We start from the raw sequence: 20494 nt of genomic DNA, 5'->3' as shown, positions 1-20494 counted from the left end.
GTAAATGATACTAGCTTCAGAGGGGAAAAGAAACTTATTCACCTTTAAAAATTAGACACTTAAAAAACAAAATATTAGCTTAATATATGAAAAAATACTAATCTTTTATGAGCTTAAATAATTTGTACCTATCAAATAATATATGCTGTGAATGGATAAAAAAGAGAAGATAAGCCCTAACCGGTTTGGCTCAGTGGCTAGAGCACTGGCCTTCGGACTGAAGGGTCCCAGGTTCGATTCTGATCAAGGGCATGTACCTTGGTTGCAGGCACATCCCCAATATGGGATGTGCAGGAGGCAGCTGACCGATGTTTCTCTCTCATCAATGTTTCTAACTATCCTTCTCCCTTCCTCTCTGTAAAAAATCAATAAAATATATTTTAAAAAAAAGAAGATAAGATTAAATGTTGCAATGAAATTTCAGGGTAGGACAATTAACACCAGCCAGATAGTATAAGCCTCTCAAATACCACTGATCATTTTAGACACATTAACCTGATAGTGGTTCAAAGGGTGAGTTGAGAGCATGGGGGTGGGTATAGCCGAGCCAGGAAGGCCAGTTAGAATATTGCCAACTCAGGTATGAGCTAATTACATTAATGAAGTAAGTGAATGTGGAGGGGCTAGTATTCAACCCATAATTCAGGTAAGGCATGATATAGGCCTGATCTAACGCAGTGGCCATGCAAATGGAGAAAAAAGGAAGAAGTCCAGAGCAACTTCCTGTTTTCTAGCTTGAGTACCATGTTGGTGCCAGCTCTGAGATTAGACATTCCAAGCAGAGGGAGCCTTCTTGGGGTGTTGGTATTACCAAGTTCTCCAACTAATAACTACTGTTTTTGAACACCTATTCCCTTAACATATTTCAAAAACTCACAATAGCGCTGTGAAATAGGTTACAGCTGAGGCCAGAGGGTTGAGGAACTTCCCCAGAATCATTCCGTTTGGAAGAGGAGAAAGATGAGAGAGGAGGGGTCAGTGGAGACCATGGAAGAGAGCCCACTGGAGTGAAAGGGTTCTCTTCCTTGGCCGGTATTCATACCAGAAATGGTTCAAGAGTAATAAAATCCAGGCAGGAAAATGAAGTTCCTTAAATTACTATTTTTTTTGAAACTTTTTACAAGGAGAAATTCACAGAGCAAATTAGACATTTCCTCACACCTGTGTGAGTCTCCTATTGAGAAACTGAGGAATCCTGTCCATCAAACAAAAGTTGTAAAAACTAAGCTGTCAAAATTCAGCCATCCTGCCCTAGCTGGTTTGGCTCAGTGTCAGCCTGTGGATTGAAGGTTCCTGGGTTTGATTCCAGTCAAGGGCACATGCCTGGGTTGTGGGCTCGATCCCTAGTGTGGAGCATTCAAGAGGCAGCCTACCAATGATTCTCTCTCATCATTGATGTTTTTATCTCTCTCTCTCCCACTCCCTTCCTCTCTGAAATCAATAAAAATATATTTTTAAAAATCCAGCCATCCCTAAAGTTGGCACTCATCTACCAAACCAAGTGCTGCATTGCCCTCCCTTTCTCTCAGCCTCTGAGAAGCTTCTCCTGAACCTTGTTAAAGAAAATAACTCAAAACACAGAAATAAGGCAAAAGGTAATTATGTAGACCTTTTAATGCCAAGCTAGACATGCTCTAATAACCCCCTGGTGGGTCATCGCTTTGGGGGAACGTAACTTGGTTTCACTTAATATCACCATTGATTAGGGCAAGGGCGTTTTAAAACTCCGTAAGGTCAGAAACTTAACTCCTAAGAAAGACCAATAAAGTGTAAATATTTTCCTTTCTGTTTAGCAGCAAAAATAATCCCCCAAATCACAATTTTATAGCGTTATAGGACATTGACCAGTTCTGTTGCCAGGTTAGCAATCTTTACTAACATGCTTTTCTCCAGTCATCTTTTAAATTCCATTTCTTGTGTTCTTTTTGAACCAGTTTTGTCATTCTGCTAGTTTACTCCTCAATAATAAGGTAAAGAAAACTTGAACATATACTCACTATCTTTTTGTATGAGAATTATGCCAATAAATTGGAAATGACCAGGTAAGAATTACACACATACACACACCTCACACCAAGTACTTCTACAGCCAGCACTGCTGAAATGGCTTGTTTGCCTGCCTTCTCTGCTAGACTTCTAAGGAGTCAGTGAATAGTTCTATCGTATGTCCCGCTGCTGTCTTCCGAACACAGCAAAATAGTGTCCCAGAGTATGAGATCAACAAAAATTTCTGAATGAGTTTCTTACCCAGATGCCTAAGTGCCCTTTCTCCCACTCTTCTCCTTTGTAGATCATGATCTCAAACTCCTGCATCCCTTTAAACATTGATAATGGCTCTCTTCACTACCTGCAGCCTCTGAGAAGTATCAGCTTGTTATCTAATTAAATGATAGGTTTTTCTCTCAATGGCAGACATACAACAGGATTTAGGCTTGACAAGAAGATGGAATTCACATCATTTGCCTGGGCACCAGTAACATTCAAAAATAAATTTTAATAAAAATCAGCACTTCCACTTTGGGGGGAAAAAAGTTTTTTAAGGATAGAAATTGGTTACACAGCATATTATAAAAAGAGTGCTATTTAATAAACTCTGAAATAGACAGCCATATCTAAAAAACACCTGAGATATATCATCTTCTCAAGCAGAAGATGCCATACCAGTTCCTTTAAGTCCAATGAGTAATTTATATCAGATCATGGAATGAGATTCACTATTCTGATCCAGTTCTTTGTTGAAAGACTATTCTGTTGGTATTCAATATCTGGTAATCATGAGAGCCTTGTAGGCATCAAATATAACTCTGCCAGTTATTAATTTATTGATTCAGCTTTAAATTCATCTTATGTGCATACCCTATAAAAATAGATCTGGTCCCTTGATTTTTCTTTCTGACAGGATGTTACGTTTTGTCAGCAGAGGGCGCCAGAGAGACATTGCAAAAGAAAGGACTGTTTCAGTGTATTCAATAGGCAGGCTACCCAGAATCCAGCTCTCCCAGCACCAGCTTCTGAAGCATGCACCATCAGGCTTATGCACCATGGGCAGCCTTTCCAGTGTTCAGCCCCTAGCACACAAGGTCTCCCCGGCAACCCCTTTAGCCATTTTGTAATGGAGAGCCCTTGGTGAGATACTCCCTAAAGGATGGATTTTCAGTAAGATCCCCTAGTACAAGCCCTACAGCAAGGACTGGCTCTCAGAGGGGGGCTGAGGAGTTCCTCCTTGGTTGCTCTATCTAAACTGCTCCTTGTATCTTTTATTCCTATATTTTTTAGTTCTCTTTATTTCTTGCTAGTCAATCCCTCATTAGTTTAATGCCCTATTATAGTTAGCAACTCTTTACATTACACTTTCCCTATTCAAATTATTGTGTGCCTTCTCTCTCCTGATTGGACCCAAACTGAGACAAACTTCTTGAAGATAGTTTATTGGGCACTCAATATAAATAGCAAATTTCCTGTGGTGTTTACTCAGACAGAAATGAAATGTTGTGTTTAAAGAATTAGGAATTACATATTTGGGATTTAGATAGCTGAGAAAAATGAAAGCATATGAAGGTTTTTCTTCATTTGTTCTGATATAAACAACTCCAATCGTCATAAGCATGATTGTTTATTAGAGCTATGTGAGATATAAACATTTTATTATCCCAAGAGGGTCTCTGCAGTGGCCCAGCCACTTAAAACTGGCTTAACCCAAAGTTAAATTCAGGGTAGTCATACAACTCAATGACTTATGAGCCCTAGCTTCCCTTCTTCACTAGAGAACTTTCAAATCATCTGTCATCTCTGACTTCTTAATTCTTTAAGTAGAAATGTAGGAGACTAGTTCTATAAAAGGGAGAAGCACAGTACAGTAATTAAGAGCACGAACAAGTTACATTACATCAGTAGACTTCAGTTTCCTCATCTGTGAAAAGGACATCAACACAGCACCTACATCATAGGGTTGCTCTCAGAACCAAATGAAGATATGTAAAGCCCTTAAAATTATGCCTGGCAAATAGTGTTTGTAATTCTTTTTGTATTAATGTTTCATTTGATTTATTTTCCTCTTAGTTCCATATGTGAAAACTGACTTTATTGCTCAATTACAGTTTGCTTTTAATATTACTTTGTATCGGTTTTAGGAGTACAGCATAGTGGATAGACAACCATATACTTTGCAAAGTGTTCCCTCTGATAGTGCCAGTACCCATGTTATTATTTTTATCACCTATGATCTAACTCCTCAAATGTTGTTGCTTTAACAATACAATTATAAAAGGAGGAATAAAGAAAAAAGATGCTACACTATCTATATAATTATAACAGAATCAACATTTTATGTAAGCAGTTAGGCTAGATAAAAATGTTCCATGTCTAGTAGTCTCGCACCAATGGGATTTAGTTAAGTAATAATTTAACTTGCATCAGAAATACTTCCCAAGTGACTTTTGCAAGCATTATTTTCTTAAATTTTTTATTTATTGATTGACTTTGAGAGAAAGTAGCTTCTCAAGTGACTTTTGCCAACATATTTTCTTTAATTTTTTTATTGATTTTTAGAAAGAAAGGAGGAGGAGAGAAAGATCCATTTGTTGCTCTATCCATTCATGCATTCATTGGTTGATTCCTGTATGTGCCCTGACTGGGGATCAAACCTGCAATCTTGATATATCTGGATGATGCACTAACCAACTGAGCTACCTGGCCAGGGCTTGCCAGCAGCCTTATTCTATTTAGAATAAATGCAAACTTTGTAAATGCTAAGAAATTGCCAATGGCATAATCATCATCATCTGAACTTCTCGCATATTAGAATTAAAGCTACTTCCTTTTCTAAGAATTTGGGGTTTCAGAGAAAGTGAGATTTCTTCAAAGCTTAATGAGTTTTTTTTTCCAAAGTTTTATACTTTAGATATTTCCTTTATAGTCACATAGACTGGGTTTAATCCCAGCCCCATTCCTTGCCAGTTAGATAACCTCGGACTTGTGTTTTAACCTCTTCAAATCCTAGTTCCTTCCCCTATAACATGAGGAAAGCAATGACTCTAACGAAGGATGGTCTCAAGGATTAAATGAGATAAAATGGGTAAAGCTATCATCATGTATGGCATCCTCACTGCTCAGGAAGGAAAAGCAGCAGCCATTATCATCACTATCGCTGAGATTCTATCACCTAACTGTTTGCCTTATGAATTTCATGACCTCTTTTTTAAATGAGTAAACGTCAGAAGAAGATCCTATAATATCAATGTGTGTCTTATAAAAATTAACCAGAAGTTTCTGATGGTACCTCAAACTTAGTTGTTCACATGCCAACTTAATATTTCCTCTCTCTCTCTTTTCCTTTCCTTCCAAATCAAACGTCTCTTTTCTAAGCTCAAAGTGAAGAGCATGTGAATATTTCTCAAAGTACTCTTTTGCAAGTTTTTCATTGTTTGGCCGCAAACCATCTCGAACATTTTTTATGCAAATTGTGGTGATTTCACCTTCCACTCTCTCCTGACATAGCACATGATATTTTCTCAAAGTACTTTCATAAACGCCGTTCTTTTTCAGGTACAGGAAAACATCTGTATCGAGAACAAGCGTCTCTCCACATTTGGCAGTCTCTCCGCGTCTAGCCGTCTCGGGTACTGAGGACCTGGGTGACTCCAAAGAGTTATTACTTCTCTGTAGACTCCTTCTGGGGCTCTGTCTACTCCTCTTTTCCGCCTCACTGATACAACTCCTGTTTTTTTCTAAAAGAGAACTTGCTTTAAATAGCAAAGATTCTTTGAGCTTCTTGATAGCCAGAAAGGATCCTTGAACGGAGATTCTTCCATTTTGTTTCAAAGGACTGAAGCATAAACTTGGAATTTTCTTTTTCAGGTCCCTCACCAGACTTTCCAGAGGGAACTGACCTCGAAAAACAGAGAGATCAAGAATAGCATTTACAGAGATCAAGACCTAAAATTAAAGAGAGAGAAATTAAAACAGCACTGCCTACTGGAGCAGACAGCATAAACAATCTTTTTCTGCCGCTGTCTCTGCAACAGTTACCCTAAACCAGTCCCCAGTTCCCTAACACAGCCTGGCTTCTTGCGCCATAGCGCCCATCAAAGGGATCCCACAACCCCATAGAGCCCACAATGTTCAATTTGGGATTCACAGTCCCTCGCTGCACTCCCCAAAACAGAGCTGGCTAAATATTTTTTTAGCAGCAGAATGCTTTTTTGAAACAAAGTCTTAAGTAGAACCCATAGATATGCACTGTTCTGGTTCTGCTCTGTGGGTAAAGTGGTCCCCCTAGGCAGCCCCCAAGTTTCAAGTTCATCAGATGACTGCACAGAAGCCTGGGTTTCTTACCAAATAAAATCTAAACCAATGCTTTGGATTTTAACTTTTCCTCTGATTTCTTCCTTTCCTGTATCTTCAAAGCTTCTTTTTAATGTTCATGGGTTTTTGTTTTTTCCCAAAATAAGTTTTTAGGTAGATCCCCGACATCATCCATGAGAGCATAAAAGCTCACTATCACTTTAAAAGCATCTCATGGGACATATAGAAACATAAAAACAGACCAAGCAGTAATCAAAAAATTTTAAGATACAGGGTTGGCCTTTAACACTGATTCAGCTTAAGGAGTTTGGATTTTCTTTCCAAATCATGGGATAACAGTGCCTTGTGTCTCCTACGTAGGGAACACTTTGCAGAAAAAAACAGGATCCAGGACTAACAGCAGGCCTTCAGCGTCACACCTTACCTTTTCACTAAAATGAGAGACTGTGAGTTGAATGGGTCCAACCTTCTCTGCTAAATAGTGTTTCTTTTTTCTGATGACATTCTCTGCAACTAAGTGGAAACAAGTGCCATCAGAAGTGTTTGTGCCTTGATACACTAATAATTATTTTAATTAATAATAATGGAGCTCTAGCTGGTTTGGCTCAGTGGATAGAGCATCGGTCTGGGGACTGAAGGGTCCCGGGTTCAATTCCAGTCAAGGGCACATGCCCGGGTTGCAGGCTTGATCCTCATTAGCGGGTGTGCAGGGGGCAGCTGATCAATGACTCTCTCTCATCATTGATGTTTCTCTCTCTCTCTCCCTCTCCTTTCCTCTCTGAAATCAATAAAAATATATTTTTAAATAATAATAATAATAGATTAGTTAGAATGCCTGAGATTTTTTTTCTATATTTTTCCTCTAAATTCAACTTTTAAATAGTTTTTTCCCTTGTACTTTTAATACATTAAAATTCATTTGTGTAAATATGATCCTAATCAGACTTTAAAAAACACACATAGTTACACATGACTAGAAAATAAACACCTAAAAGTTAGTCTCCCACTCTATTAATTATGGCCACAGGAAACTTCACCTTCTCAAATCCAGGATACCACCCTGTCTGCTTTTCCTCTTATTCACTGGCTGACCTGCTCAGTCTCCTCTGCTAATTCTCCTTTTCTTCCCATTTTCTAGATGTTGGCATGCTTATATCTCAGGCCTCAAAACTCTTTGCTAACCTACACCCACCTCCTGGGTGATCCATGGCTTTTGATATTATCACTACATGTACCACTTTCTAATTTTTTTCTCCGAGAACATAGAGAGAGGAAGGGACAGGGAGAGGGAGAAACATCAATGTGAGAGCAAAACATTGGTCTGCTGCATCCTGCATGCCCTTATGGGGGATCGAGCCTGCAACCCAGGCATGTGCCCTGACTGCAAACTGAACCAGAAATCTTTCAGTGCCAGAGACAATGCCCACAAACTGAGCCACACCAGCCACGGCAATTTCCACATATATTCTTGCTGGTGCAATATTGTGCCACTTTTATATTCAGAACAGAATACTTTTTTTAAAAAAGCCACTTTAAACTTTACCAATCCCATGATTCATTTTAATGAAATTCAATTTTTAATTTCATTACAGAAGCATTTCTAAGATTACAGAAATTTGATTTAGAAATACCTTTTTTTTCTTTGAATGTTACATATGCAATTCCCATGGTTCTTGTTGGATATATTACATTTTCAACAACCCCGCCTTCATTCTGGATATCTTGGAAGTGTCTCTTCACTAATGTGGTCAGTAATAGATCACTAAAAAGGCCAACCGGCAGACCAGCAACTACAACCGTTCTTTCAGAAGCTTTGGATTCCTTGACATTCAAAACTGATGCCTGTAAGAGAAATAATAGGATGCTCTTTAAAATATGTAAGATTCTACTTCAGATAGGCAACATCACATACCAGTAGGAGAAGCTATTTTACTCAACAAATGTACCAGTGCAGGTGATTAGATACTAAGATAGATAGATAGATAGATAGATAGATAGATAGATAGATAGATAGAATATAGGGTTCACACAAGAATTCGAGAGTTAAATGTAAAAAGTGAATCCTATATATTTTTTATACATGGAAAACATTGGTTAATATTTGTCTGATTTTAGAAATGCCTAAAAATAACAGAAGTCACAAAGGAAAAGATCAAGAAAAACACATTTGAATTAAAATTAAAATTTTAATTTTAAAAATAGTCAAGCTAGCCCAAGGTGGTGTGGCCCAGTGGTTGAGCTTTGACCTATGAACCAGGAGGTTACCGTTTGATTCCTGGTCAGAGCACATGTCTGGGTTTTGGGGCTTGATTCCCAGTGGGTGCGTGCAGCAGGCAGCCAATCGATGATTCTCTCTCACCATTGATATTTCTATTTCTCCCTCTCTCTCTAAAATAAATTTTTTTTAAAAGCCATGCTAACCACAAAATATGTTCATTTGGAGATGGCTGTATGTTTTGATTGTAGAATCCAAAATACATAAGCCAATAAGAAACACATTCCCTACTTTTTTGTCAGAATCAGGAAAAAGTCACCATAAAAAAATAAACCCTGGCAAAAATACTAGGGCTGCAGTGGAGTGAATCCTGCCCCCAAGCACCTATGTGAGATGGAACTGAACCACTGAGCGTAGCTGCCATTGCAGAGCCCGCCACCACACTGCACAGGGTGCCAGCTGCAAGTAGATCCTTCCCTGGGCTCACTCTCTTTGAACTTGTTGTATTACCCAGTTAAGCGGCTTCTATTTAAATGTCTTAATGTGTCCCCAGTCTATTTAGGGAAGTGGGCCCCTAAGCTTCCCTGCCCAGGACTTATAGGTGGTCCACAGCTTGACTGTACCAGAGCTCAGACATAATCCCTCCTAACTTACCCCCGGGAAGGACAGCATGTCTCATGGGCCTGAGTAATGGTTAACAGATCACAGAGATGTTGTGAGCTCTCAGTTGAAAGAACTCTGTACTCAGAGTACGACTTCACCCGGCATAGGCAAACTACTTCTGACCTCCCAGGTCAAGTTCATAGTCTAAGTACACACACAGTGTCCTGTCCATCCCAAAGGCACCTTAAAAGGGGTGGGGAGCCCTAGCTGGTTGGCTCAGTGGATAGAGCCTTGGCCTGCAGACTAAAGAGTCCCAGGTTCGATTCCGGTCAAGGGCACATGCCTGGCTTGCGGGCTCCATCCCCAGTAGGGGGTGTGCAGGGGGCAACCAATCAATGATTCTCTCATCATTGATGTTTCTTCCTCTCTCTCTCCCTCTCCCTTCCTCTCTGAAATCAATAAAAACATTTTTTTTAAAGGCGGGGGGAGAGGGGGTGTTGGGGATGAAAATGGCTCATGTTGAGACACATAAAACAGAGGGAGTATCTCTTGGAAAGGGAACCCATAATAACCTATTGACTGATTACTATGGAAAGTACTTTTATTTTTTTAATTCTCATCGGAGAATATGTTTTTGTTGATTTTTTTTAGAGAGGAAGGGAGTGAGAAAGAAATAAAAACAAACAAACAAACACCTATTAGACCTACTGGCCCAGAGCAGGGATGGAATCAGAATCGAACCTGCAACCTTTTGGTGCACGGGACGATGCTCCAACCAACTGAGCCATCCAGCCAGGGATGGGAGGTATTTAATGGCGGAAAACAGCTTCTGAACAGTAAAAATATGTAAACGTGTTCCTCCATCCTAGCTGCAAGTGGTAAGATGCAAGTATCCCAAAATAGGTCTTCCTAGCAGTGGGAAAAAATGACAAAAGAGATTTGTCAGATGTTCAGGGAATTTTACTTCACAGGAGATTTGTCTTCATTACTATCCATCTGGCTGTAAGAGTCCACACCGACTTCAATGGGTAAATGACTAGTGAATTAACTTCCCTTTTGCTCTTCGTCAATGTCAAAGAAAAACTGTCAATCAATTTAAACTCAGAACACCTCACCTCACTTCTGCCCTCGTCAACACTAACACCACATCGTGTATTTCTTTATTCAAGTGTCTACATTTAACTTATCTTTGAAATCAAAGGAACTTCTCCCTGATAGCTACTAATCTCTTCTATGCCCATAAGGAAAAGAGGTGTCTTTGGAGAGCGCCCTTTCAAGAGTTACCTCGGAGATACAGGATTTTGAAACAAAAGCAGCATCTTAGCCAAGACGTATTAAGGTGATGGCATTTTCCCTGTATCAGTGATATATTTTAAGGGATTTCTGACCATCGTGTCAGTAACCAAAAAGATATAAAGAAAAATCGAGTTTATTTTTGTAAGTCGTTGGGGGAAAATAATTAGGTCCGTTCACGGCATCTGTTTATATTTATTTTCTTAAAACAAGTTGTTGCCCTGACTGGTTTGGCTCAGTGGATAGAGCATTGGCCTGTGGACTGAAGGGTCCCGGGTTCAATTCCAGTCAAGGGCATGTACCTTGGTTGCTGGCACATCTCCAGTAGGGGGTGTGCAGGAGGCAGCTGACCGATGTTTCTAGCTCTCTATCCCTCTCCCTTCCTCTCTGTATAAAAACAAAATATATGGTTTTTGTTAAATAAATAAATAAAATATACATTTTTTTAAAAAAAAAACAAAACAGTTGTTTCTTGTCACTGCAGTAAAGAAAACCACACTTGCATCTCACACTGCTTGGGCACTTCCGGGGCCCTGGCATTTCTAGGTGAGCATTCAGGGCCCTGCTACTGCTTTCAAACGCTTGCGGGAGGGCTGGCTCTTGAATTTGCTAACTGTTCTTGCTGGCTAGCCCGGAGGTGAAAACACAGAGCCCTTGTCTAGAGAAAGGACTAAGCCACAAGAGAGAATTCTCACTAATGCAGACAAGATACCCATCTGGATGCCTTCCCAGCTTGCGTCCTGGGCTGGAATCCTTCTCACTGGCCCTTTTCGAAAGGAAACCGGGGCCTCCATTTCTGGGTAACTCCCTCCGCTCTTGTTCACCAAAGCGGGGGATGGTATGGGGAACAACAGTTGAGTCCTAACACAGCCTGCGAAGCGACTCCCGGACGGAACAGCTGTGTCCCTGGCGACGGGGCACTGGGAACGGGGTGGGGGTGGCCGCGTTCCGCCCTTTGGAGCGGCGCCTCTAGCACAGCCCGCTGTGAATTTCAGGCGCGCAGTTCCACGCGGGCAGGTGCAGAAAGGCAGGGAGGCGTTTGCTGGCGGGGTGCCTCCAGGGCAGTCGGCTCTCCCCCTCCACGGCCCCTGCGCCCTCGCCCGCCCCCACAGGCTCCCCGTCCCTCTAGGGACCCTCGCCCGCCCCCACAGGCTCCCCGTCCTTCTAGGGACCCTCGCCCGCCCCCACCAGGCCCCGCGTCCTTCTAGGAACCCCCCCCCCGCCCCTCTAGGGACCCTCGCCCGCCCCCACCAGGCCCCGCGTCCTTCTAGGACCCCCCCCGCCCCCACCAGGCTCCCCGCCCCTCTAGGGACCCCCCCCCGCCCCCACCAGGCCCCGCGTCCTTCTAGGGACCCTCGCCCGCTCCCACCAGGCCCCGCGTAGCGACGGCACGGAGACGGCCCTGCCCCGCAAAATCCGAAGCAAAAGCAACTTGCCATGGCGGAGCAGAGATGCGCACTCGGCCGTCGGCGGGTCGGGAACGTAGCGGGGCGCGGGCGGAAGGGCGGGCCGGCAGGCAGGTTTCGGTTTTACTTTCCCCGCTCCCCTGGAGACCACGCGACACCAGGGCGGCCGGGGGCTGGGACCCTCGGGAGTTTCACAACTTTTGAAACCACGCTGGAGGGAAGCCAGGATCCCCCGCGGGAATTCGGGGATTCCCGGGGTCAGTCCGGGGCGCGATGGAAGCTGATCGTCCTTCCTACGCCTCCCCAACCCTCTTCTCATCACAGCACCTCCGGGCCTCCTCTTCGTCATCCGTCCGCCCCCGGCCAGCCGCGGGCCCCCCCAGGCGCAGGAGGAAACGCGCATCCCTGCCAACAGCGGGCCCCGCATCTTGATCACGCCAAACTCGGACCCAAGTCTGGCACCTAGGAGGACCCAGGGGACCCAATACACAGCTTCAAAGTCAAAGAGCACGAAGAAGAAAGGCCAATATGAAGAAGCTCAGTTTTACTCTTAAGAAATACAAGTAGAAATCATGAGGTCCCTTTTTTCTACGATTAGATTGGCAGAAATTAAAGTGTGCTAATGGCCAATGTTGGCCAGCGTTGCAAGCCTAGAGAGGTGCAAACATTTCTGAGGATTTTGGCCCCTTTCAAAATGTAAAATGCAAAAAGTAAAAATGCGCATAAACTTAGCAATTTCACTTTCAGAATTGCACTGAAGTTATAGTGCACAAGCAAAACTAAGGTATTGTACAGACATTTTAGTTGTCTGTTTCGTGTAATACACATAATTGTTTTGGGGTTGTTGTTTTTCACATAATTGTTTTAAAAGCGGATCCACCCTAAGGCTATGAAGATTGTAAAACAACATGAATTCTATATGTAATTCCCCAATTTATATTTCATCTTCAGATACCTATACTGAATTTTCACTTCAATGTCTAATAAGCATGTGAAATTTAACAAGGCCAAACAGAACTCTCCTTCCTCCCTTTCTTCCCCTTGAGGAAATAGTTACACTGTTTACTATTCAGCAATACCTGCTGGGGAGCGCAAGCTCAGGCTCATGGGTGTTCCTTGCTATCTCTTTCCTTGGCTCCGTTAGTACAGTGACTATATACTATAGTCTACAAGCCACACAGCACCTCCAAGGCCACCTCCACCCTCCAGGTCAAGTCCACATCCTGCCTTGTTCCCCTTCCATTCTTTCTGGATAACCACACCCAGGATAACATTTTAAAATGCAAATCCGCTTTAGTTTTTATTTAAACACGTAATTGTTTCCCCTTTGCACTTTAAGTAACATTTACATTCCTCACCAGGAAAGCATAATGGCCTTGATCTGTTTTCTTTGGCCAGATCTCCTAGAACGATCCTTAACGCCTCTGTTCCAACCACACAAGCATCTCATTGGGGCTCTTCCTGGCCTTGGCACTCTTTCCAGGCCTGGAAAGCTCCTGCCTGATCCTCATTCAACTGGCTGCTTCCTGTCATTGGAATCTTAGCGCAAATGAGCCCTCTTTAGAAACACTGTTTCTGATCACCTAGTCTAAATTTGTTCCCCCCAGCATTGCTGGTGTGGCTCAGTGGTTGAGCATCGACCTATGAACCTGGAGATCAGGGTTAGATTCTTGTGGCTGGGGTTTGGGGCTCAATCCCCAGTGTGGTGGTGTACAAGAGGCAGCTGATAACAATTTTCTATCATCATTGATATTTCTTCCTCTCCCTTCCTCTCTGAAATCAATAAACATGTTTTTTTAAAATAAATAAATTTGTTTCCCCCAGTTAACACATTGTGGACCAGTAGTTTTATTGCTAGCTTTACCCAGTGGCCAGGTAAGCTTCTATTGAACGAGTACAAAAAACATTTCACATAAATGTTAAAGGCACGCTTTAAAATTAAATACCCATTGCATTTTGAAGTTATTTATTACATGTTCTTACAAGCTAATATCTTTTTAAAGTATGATACTTTGTAAAACACTGTGTCATATGAAGCGAGAATTCTCATGATCTGTGCACAATGTGTTAATTGTCATTCCATCATCCTTTTTATCATAATAGCACTCACCCCTTTCTAAAAGTATCTTTTTTTTTCTTGCTTGTCTCTCCCCAGGATAGATAGCCGTTAGTGCTATTCACCAATATTCTTTGATCTTCTCCATTCAGGGACAGTGGAGGAATAACCCTGACTCTCACTCAATGTTTGAAGTTAAGCATGTTCATATGATTCAGGCAGCCAATGAAATGTGCGAAGAATCGACATATCTCATATATTTGGGTGGAAGCATTTCATTGCATGTGCAAGAGTCTCCAAGGCTCTCTTTGCCTTGCTGCTCATGTATTGAAGAGAACATGCATCACTGAGAACATACGAGTATAGAACACAATTGCACTAGGGAGTTACCTAGACCCATCAGAAAATGTACATAAATGAAAAATAAAACTTTGAAGTTTTAAACCACTGAATTTTTTCAACAATATTACCTAGCATACCCTGACTAATAAATCCCACTATAATGAAAGAGCACCATGAAAATATTTGCAAATCAGATAAGGTATTTGTAACCAGAATATACAGATAACCCTTACAATTCAAACATACTAAGACAATTCAATTTAAAATTTGGCAAAAAATTGAATGGGCATTTTATCAAAGAAGACACATTAATGGATAATATACACAGGACAATATTCTCAACATCATTAGTCATTAAAGAAATGTAAAGTTAAAACCACAATGAGATACTACTCCACACTAAAATGGCTGTAATCAAAAAGACAGATAACTAATGTCAAGAATATGGAGAAATGAGAATTCTCATACATGGTGGGAAAGTAAAATGTTACAGTCACCTTTTAAAACAGTTTAGCAGTTTCTTAAAATATTAAGAATGAATTTACCTTATGACCAAGAAATTCACTCTTAGATAACAAATCAAGAGAAATGAAAACATGTCCAAACAAAGACTTACATGCAAATACTCATAACATAATACGTAATAGTCATTACGTATGAATGACCATCAGTTGCTTAAAGGATAAACCAAATGCAGTAAGTGTATATGGTATGTACAATGTAATACTATTCAGCAATAAAAAGGAGCAAAATACTGACACATGCTACAAGAAAGATGAAGTTCAAAACATCATGCTAAGTGAAAGAAACCAGACCCAAAGACCACACATTGTGCAATTCCATTTAACCAGAATAGATAAGTCTATGAAGAGAAAAAGTAGAAAAGTGGTGGCAAGGGCTGGAGATGGAAACAAAGATTAACTGTAAATGGACATGAGCACCATAATCCAGGTGGGCATCCTTTCTAGGGATAATGAGAGATCTAGTATTAGCCAGGAATGCAGGTCTACCCATCGGTGTCATTGAACTGGGTATAGAGCAACCCTTAACCTTGTATGTGGCAACTATTCCAACTTGTATGCACTGACAAGGACGTGCTACCCCGAAACATGATACCTCGGCATAGTGAATATTTAAAATTGAAGGAATATGAGAAATGGCATATGCAAGAAGGACTTTCTGACCTTCCCCCAGAAACAAGTCATAAAACCCTCCTGTGAGAGGTGCCCTCCTTTACCCAGAGGGAAGGAGGACCCTTATCTCCAAATACTAAGGGACACAGAGAACAATCTGAATGAGCAGGCCAACCTTCCCCTGGTTTAATACATTTTGATAGCCTATCCTATCATTTCTCACTTGCTATAACTTGACACTCTTCAGGTTTAACCATTCCGGTTTTTAGTTCCATATGAAGGCTCCTGTGTCACATAAAATTTATTTTAAGTTAATTTGTATGCTTTTCTCCTGTTTTTGTTAAGCTGTCTTTGTCAGTTTAATTTCTAGATTCAGCCGCAGATTCTAAATGGGCTAAGGAAAACTTTTTCTGCCCCTATAGAGCCAAGCTATCCTTGAGGGAGCATGACTCCACATGTGGCCAAAATAACTCTAGCAGCTTACAATTGAATCTGCATCCAAAAAAAAATTTTAATCTCTGATAGCCCCTGTTATAAGGCCTCCTACCTCACTGTGCTTGTCTTTGTCTCACAGTCTTAAATCAAACTGGTTGACATTTTCTTGGATGTTTGAAATTTGTGACACTAAAAAACAAAACAAAACTGGTTACTTGTATCTTGATAATCATTTCTTTTCATAAGATGTGGTGTGCATTGTGAATATTCCTAAAGTGGGATAAAGAGAAATTTATTTTAAAGGAGTAGCATTTGATATTTGAAAGAGAGCAATGACTTTTATTGGACTATTAACAAAATACAGACCAAAGCCTACCTTTCTAGAAAGTAATTGTAGCCACAGGTATTAAGATCCTTAAAAAATTTATATCCTTTAACCTATCAACCTAGCTGAAATAAGGTCAGAACTGCAGGAAAATATTTGTACACCAAGATAACGCGGGGTTTATGAATATCATAGCACTTATAAATGTGAAAAAATTGAAAATAACTTTAATGGACAACAATAGGGAAATAATATTCACAAGATTAAATATGATATAGTTGGGGGAGGGAGAGATTAGAAGGGAGGACATAAAATATTTACCATTATCTCTGAGGAGAGATTTTTTTTATGATTTTTTTTCTAAGCTTCCCCCCTGGGATATGTTTTAATTGATTTTTAGAGAAAGAACAAGGTCCATTAACCAGAAAATACTACATGGCCCAGCCGATGTTGCTCAGTGCTGGAGCATAGGCCCATTAACCAGGAGAGAGAGAGAGAGAGAGAGAGAGAGAGAGAGAGAGAGAGAGAGAGAGAGAGGAGAACACATTGATGCTAGAGAGAAACATCTATCAGTAGCCTCCATACACACTCTGACCGGGGAATTGAACCCACAACCTAGGTATGTGTCCTGACCAGGAATAGAACCCTCTACCTTTTTGGTGTATGGGACATCACTCCAACCAACGAAGCTACCCAGCCAGGGCAGATTTTTAATGACTTTTATTATCTTCATTAAACTTTGTGTATTTTTCAAGAATGAGCATCTTTTCTTTTTGAATACCAACCGGATCTTATGAATGTCATCACTATACAGTTTTGGTTTTCTGTCTTCTAAGCACATTATAGGATTGAACATCCAAGCTCCTTTATGGTTGGGAAGAGCCATATACTCTGCTCTGGTTGAGTTGTGAATGGAAGGGAGATTTCTGCACCAAGAGTTGAATGGCCAGTTCAAAACCTTCCAAAGTCCTTTCCCTCCAGCACAGCATCCGACAATAAAGATGGTGGCTGCTGGTAGCCTGGTTCTCCAAGTGTCTACCATGAGCATTCTTTTTATTGACCTATCATGGGCATGTATCATGAGCAAGGAGTAAACTTTTGTTGTTCTAGATCTCTGAAATTTAGAGATCATTTATCATATAGTTTATCCTGATTGATATAGAAATTGGTACTCAGAATGGGAGTTATAGCCAAGAGGGTGTGGGTGGGAGACAATCCACAACACAATAGAAAAAACTACATGTCCCGGCCGGTGTGACTCTAGCTTGAGCATAGGCCCATTAACCAAGAGGTCACACTTCCATCTCTGTCAGGGCACGTGCCAGGGTTTTGGGCTAGATCCCCAGTAAGGCGTGTGTCGGAGGCAGTTGATCTACGTTCTCTCTCATAGATGTTTCTATCTCTCTATCCCTCCCCCTTCCTCTCTCTAAAATCAATAAAAATATATGTATTTTTAAATACTACATGGCTTTGGCTTAGGAATTAAGTGGCAGGTAATTAAAAAATAATTACCAGAGATTACAAGGATACTGATCCATATTATGTAGTTGAAAAACATGTGGTAAAACTCACACATGATAAATTAGAAGGCAGTTATTATCCCTAATTAGTTTGTAGTGTGTGTTCTTTTTAGAAAAGAGTGTGAACAACAATGTTACTAAATTAAAGGGGTTTGTTTGTTTGCCTACACACATCAAAGCCCACGAAAATGCCAACAGGAGTTGGTAGCAAAGAAAGTACAGGTTTATTTAAGGAAATGGTGCTGAGCCCACAGACACAGATTAGCTTGCCTCAGACCTGTTGACTCCTTGATGTCCTCTAGGGGATTGATCACAAAGGGGGGAAATCATTAGTCATAGTAACTAAGGGAGCTGTGGCCATGGGCTCTACTGATTGATTGGGGCCAGCAGAGTGGGTAGTTGATCATTAAATCAGGTCCAGATATCAGCCTTGGCAGAGTTCTGGTTTGGTGAGGGTATGGTGGGTTGGGTTCTCCACTGTCATAGGCCTGGGGCTGAAACACAACTGAGGTCAAGATGTTGTCTTTAAAGGTGACCGAAACTCTGTTCCTTTGATCAGCAGATCTGAGGCTTTTTTCTTAAGATAGTTTGATGCTGACCAGAGCCTGAGGTCCTAAGGGCTTAATGATGAGTGGAGTGAACATGCAGTATGTGTGAAAGTGAAAGGATCTGGTTGAAAGAAGGCAAGGGAGTCAGTGCTGTTAGACTGGACAAAGCCAGCTTGAATTAAGGAAGAAGTCATATTAAAGAAATGAAGTTCCTGTGAGGTTATAGTAGCATACATCTGCTAAATAGGAGCACTTGACAAAGTAATGTACGAAAGAAATGAGCTTATAAATTGGCCTTTCCTTTTTGTTGTTTTTAATCCTCACTGGAGGATATTTTTCCCATTGTTTTTTCAGAGAGTGGAAGGGAGGAAACCGAGGGAGGAGGAGGGGGGGAGAGAGGGAGAGCGAAAGAGAGAGAGAGAGAGAGAGAAAGAGAGAGACAGAGAGAGACAGAGAGAGAGAGAGAGAGAGAGAGATGAGAGACACATTGAATAGTTGCCTCCTGCACGTGCCCCAACCAGACATGGGAAATGAACCCACAACCTAGGTATGTGCCCTTGAGCAGGAAATAAACTGATCTTTCGATACTCGGGCCAATGATCGAACCACTGAGCAACATAATTGGCATAATTAGCCATTTTGCAAACAGGAATGAAAGAAAATCAAGTCCAGAAATATGGGAACTTTTAGTGTTGGAAGTAACAACACTTCTCATTCTCAAATGATAAAACTAAGAAGACCATTAAATAACAAACTGCCTTGTGGCAAGGATCAAATTAACGTTTAAATCTCTGAGCAGATTAAGGTCTCTCAAAGCAAAAACACCAATTAGGCTGAAGAATTCAGTAAACCTTTTCAACTGGACAAACCGGCTCAAGGAAAAAAAAAAGCTAAAAGTGGCTTGATAGACTCAAAGTACCCACAGTTTAGTGAAGGGAGAGAGAGAAGAATAGGCCAAGAAAACAGAATTATTGTAACTCTAAAAAGTAAGTCTAGAAAAAAACTGTGAGTGTGCCTATTAGCGCATGTAAGCTGACCAGAATAAAATAGATAAGAAACCTATTTCTTTTTTATTTTTTAATTTTACCAGCTAACTAGCCACCAGGAGTAGAGACTGTGAATGTGCAAAATTTCAAAAACTTTGGCCAAACATTGGTCATTGGAAGTATCCTGAGTCAGAAAGCTTTTTGATGCCCAAGAAAGATACATTTTGAATGCCCAATCTGGATATGGCCAAGAAGAGTAATGGGAAAAGAAGAATGTCCAGGAGTTCTGAGAACAATGAGTAAGAGAAGAACTTCCAGGGAATGGAATTGTGGCCCAATCCAAATTCCATGTCCAGAGGGTATGGAGTCCACTTCTACTCAGTGGAATTTCAGAATGGCTTTGGCTCAGTAACTGTTGTCTCCCATACTGTCCTTTTCCAGCTGTAATAGAGTTTATTGCAGGTTTTTGTAACAATTCCACCAATGTAAATTAAACTTTTATTTTGTTAGGCCACTGAGATTTGGGAGGTGGTTACTTCTCTAGATAAAGAGAAGTAACATTCAAACCTGACATAGAAACTACCACATATCATATAGAATTCATGCATGTTTAATTCGCTCCCATTTGGGGGGAAATTTTTGCTTTTCTCTCTTGGGGATGGGGTGAGTGTATTTTGTATGTGAAGAAGAGTGATCCAGAGATTGATGACCAGGGGATCAAAACAGACTGTGCTTCTTATCATTCTGGCTCCACTCTCTCTGGTCCTCCTCATTTTTAGACAAAATTTTTTAGTCTCCTTACGTTTCAGTGAGGCCATGTGATTATTTCTGGCCAATGGGATGTGAGAGGAAATGACACAGGTCAGTGCAAGATTTTCCAACATCACCTTTCCCCACCTCCAGGATTCCAGAAGAATGTCTTAAGACGGGGCCTTCAATGATTAGGACAGAATTCCCTACCAACCTTTGTTAGACATTCAACATGAATGAGAATTAAACTTTTATTTTGTTAGGCCGCTGAGATTTGGGAGGTGGTTTGGAATCACAGCATAACCTAGCCTGCTTTGACTGATAAATCCACACACAGCAAGAGGGACTTGTAATTCCACAGATCTATCTTTCCTGACTTATCTATAATAATGAAAGCATAATATGCTAATTAGACCAGACATCCTTCCGGACAACCTTCCAGATGAAGCCGTGACTGCAAGGGAGGGATTCAGGCAGCTGCCACAGCTGCCAGGGAGGGATCCAGGGGCTTTGAGGGAGGGATCGAGGCAGCCGCTGTGGCTGCGAAGGCCTACTCTTGCACGAATTTCATGCATCGGG

General features: G+C 41.2%; 1 protein-coding gene across 3 annotated transcripts; it reads right to left on the bottom strand.

Annotated features, from left to right (window-relative positions):
- Window positions 1–3597: 3597 nt before the first annotated feature.
- On the bottom strand, window positions 3598–12133 carry RBM43 (RNA binding motif protein 43). 3 transcript variants are annotated; one of them, XM_036320278.1, is made up of 4 exons: window positions 11851–12133; window positions 7935–8145; window positions 6728–6816; window positions 3598–5934 (listed from the first exon to the last, which is right to left on the bottom strand). In XM_036320278.1, exons 1-4 carry the CDS (start codon window positions 11851–11853, stop codon window positions 5158–5160), a joined length of 1080 nt encoding a protein of 359 aa, XP_036176171.1. In that variant the 5' UTR covers window positions 11854–12133; the 3' UTR covers window positions 3598–5157. The 3 variants fall into 3 exon arrangements, with proteins under 3 accessions (XP_036176171.1, XP_036176169.1, XP_036176170.1); XM_036320276.1 differs by lacking the exon at window positions 11851–12133 and adding an exon at window positions 9863–10649; XM_036320277.1 differs by lacking the exon at window positions 11851–12133 and adding an exon at window positions 9173–9417.
- Between the last annotated feature and the right edge of the window lie 8361 nt (window positions 12134–20494).

This window comes from Myotis myotis, unplaced genomic scaffold (genome assembly GCF_014108235.1).
Source record: "Myotis myotis isolate mMyoMyo1 unplaced genomic scaffold, mMyoMyo1.p scaffold_m19_p_8, whole genome shotgun sequence".
Lineage (NCBI taxonomy): Eukaryota > Metazoa > Chordata > Mammalia > Chiroptera > Vespertilionidae > Myotis > Myotis myotis.
This window is presented reverse-complemented; position numbering and strand designations above follow the sequence as displayed.

Excerpts from the sequence above, each read along its gene's own strand:
- RBM43 (XM_036320276.1), bottom strand. The coding sequence starts at position 9,985 with ATGGAGGAACACGTTTACATATTTTTACTGTTCAGAAGCTGTTTTCCG. Across the intron at positions 8,146-9,862 it reads CGTGCACCAAAAGGTTGCAG|GCATCAGTTTTGAATGTCAA; the intron begins GTTCGATTCTGA and ends TTTCTCTTACAG. Across the intron at positions 6,817-7,934 it reads AACATTCAAAGAAAAAAAAG|TTGCAGAGAATGTCATCAGA; the intron begins GTATTTCTAAAT and ends GTTTCCACTTAG.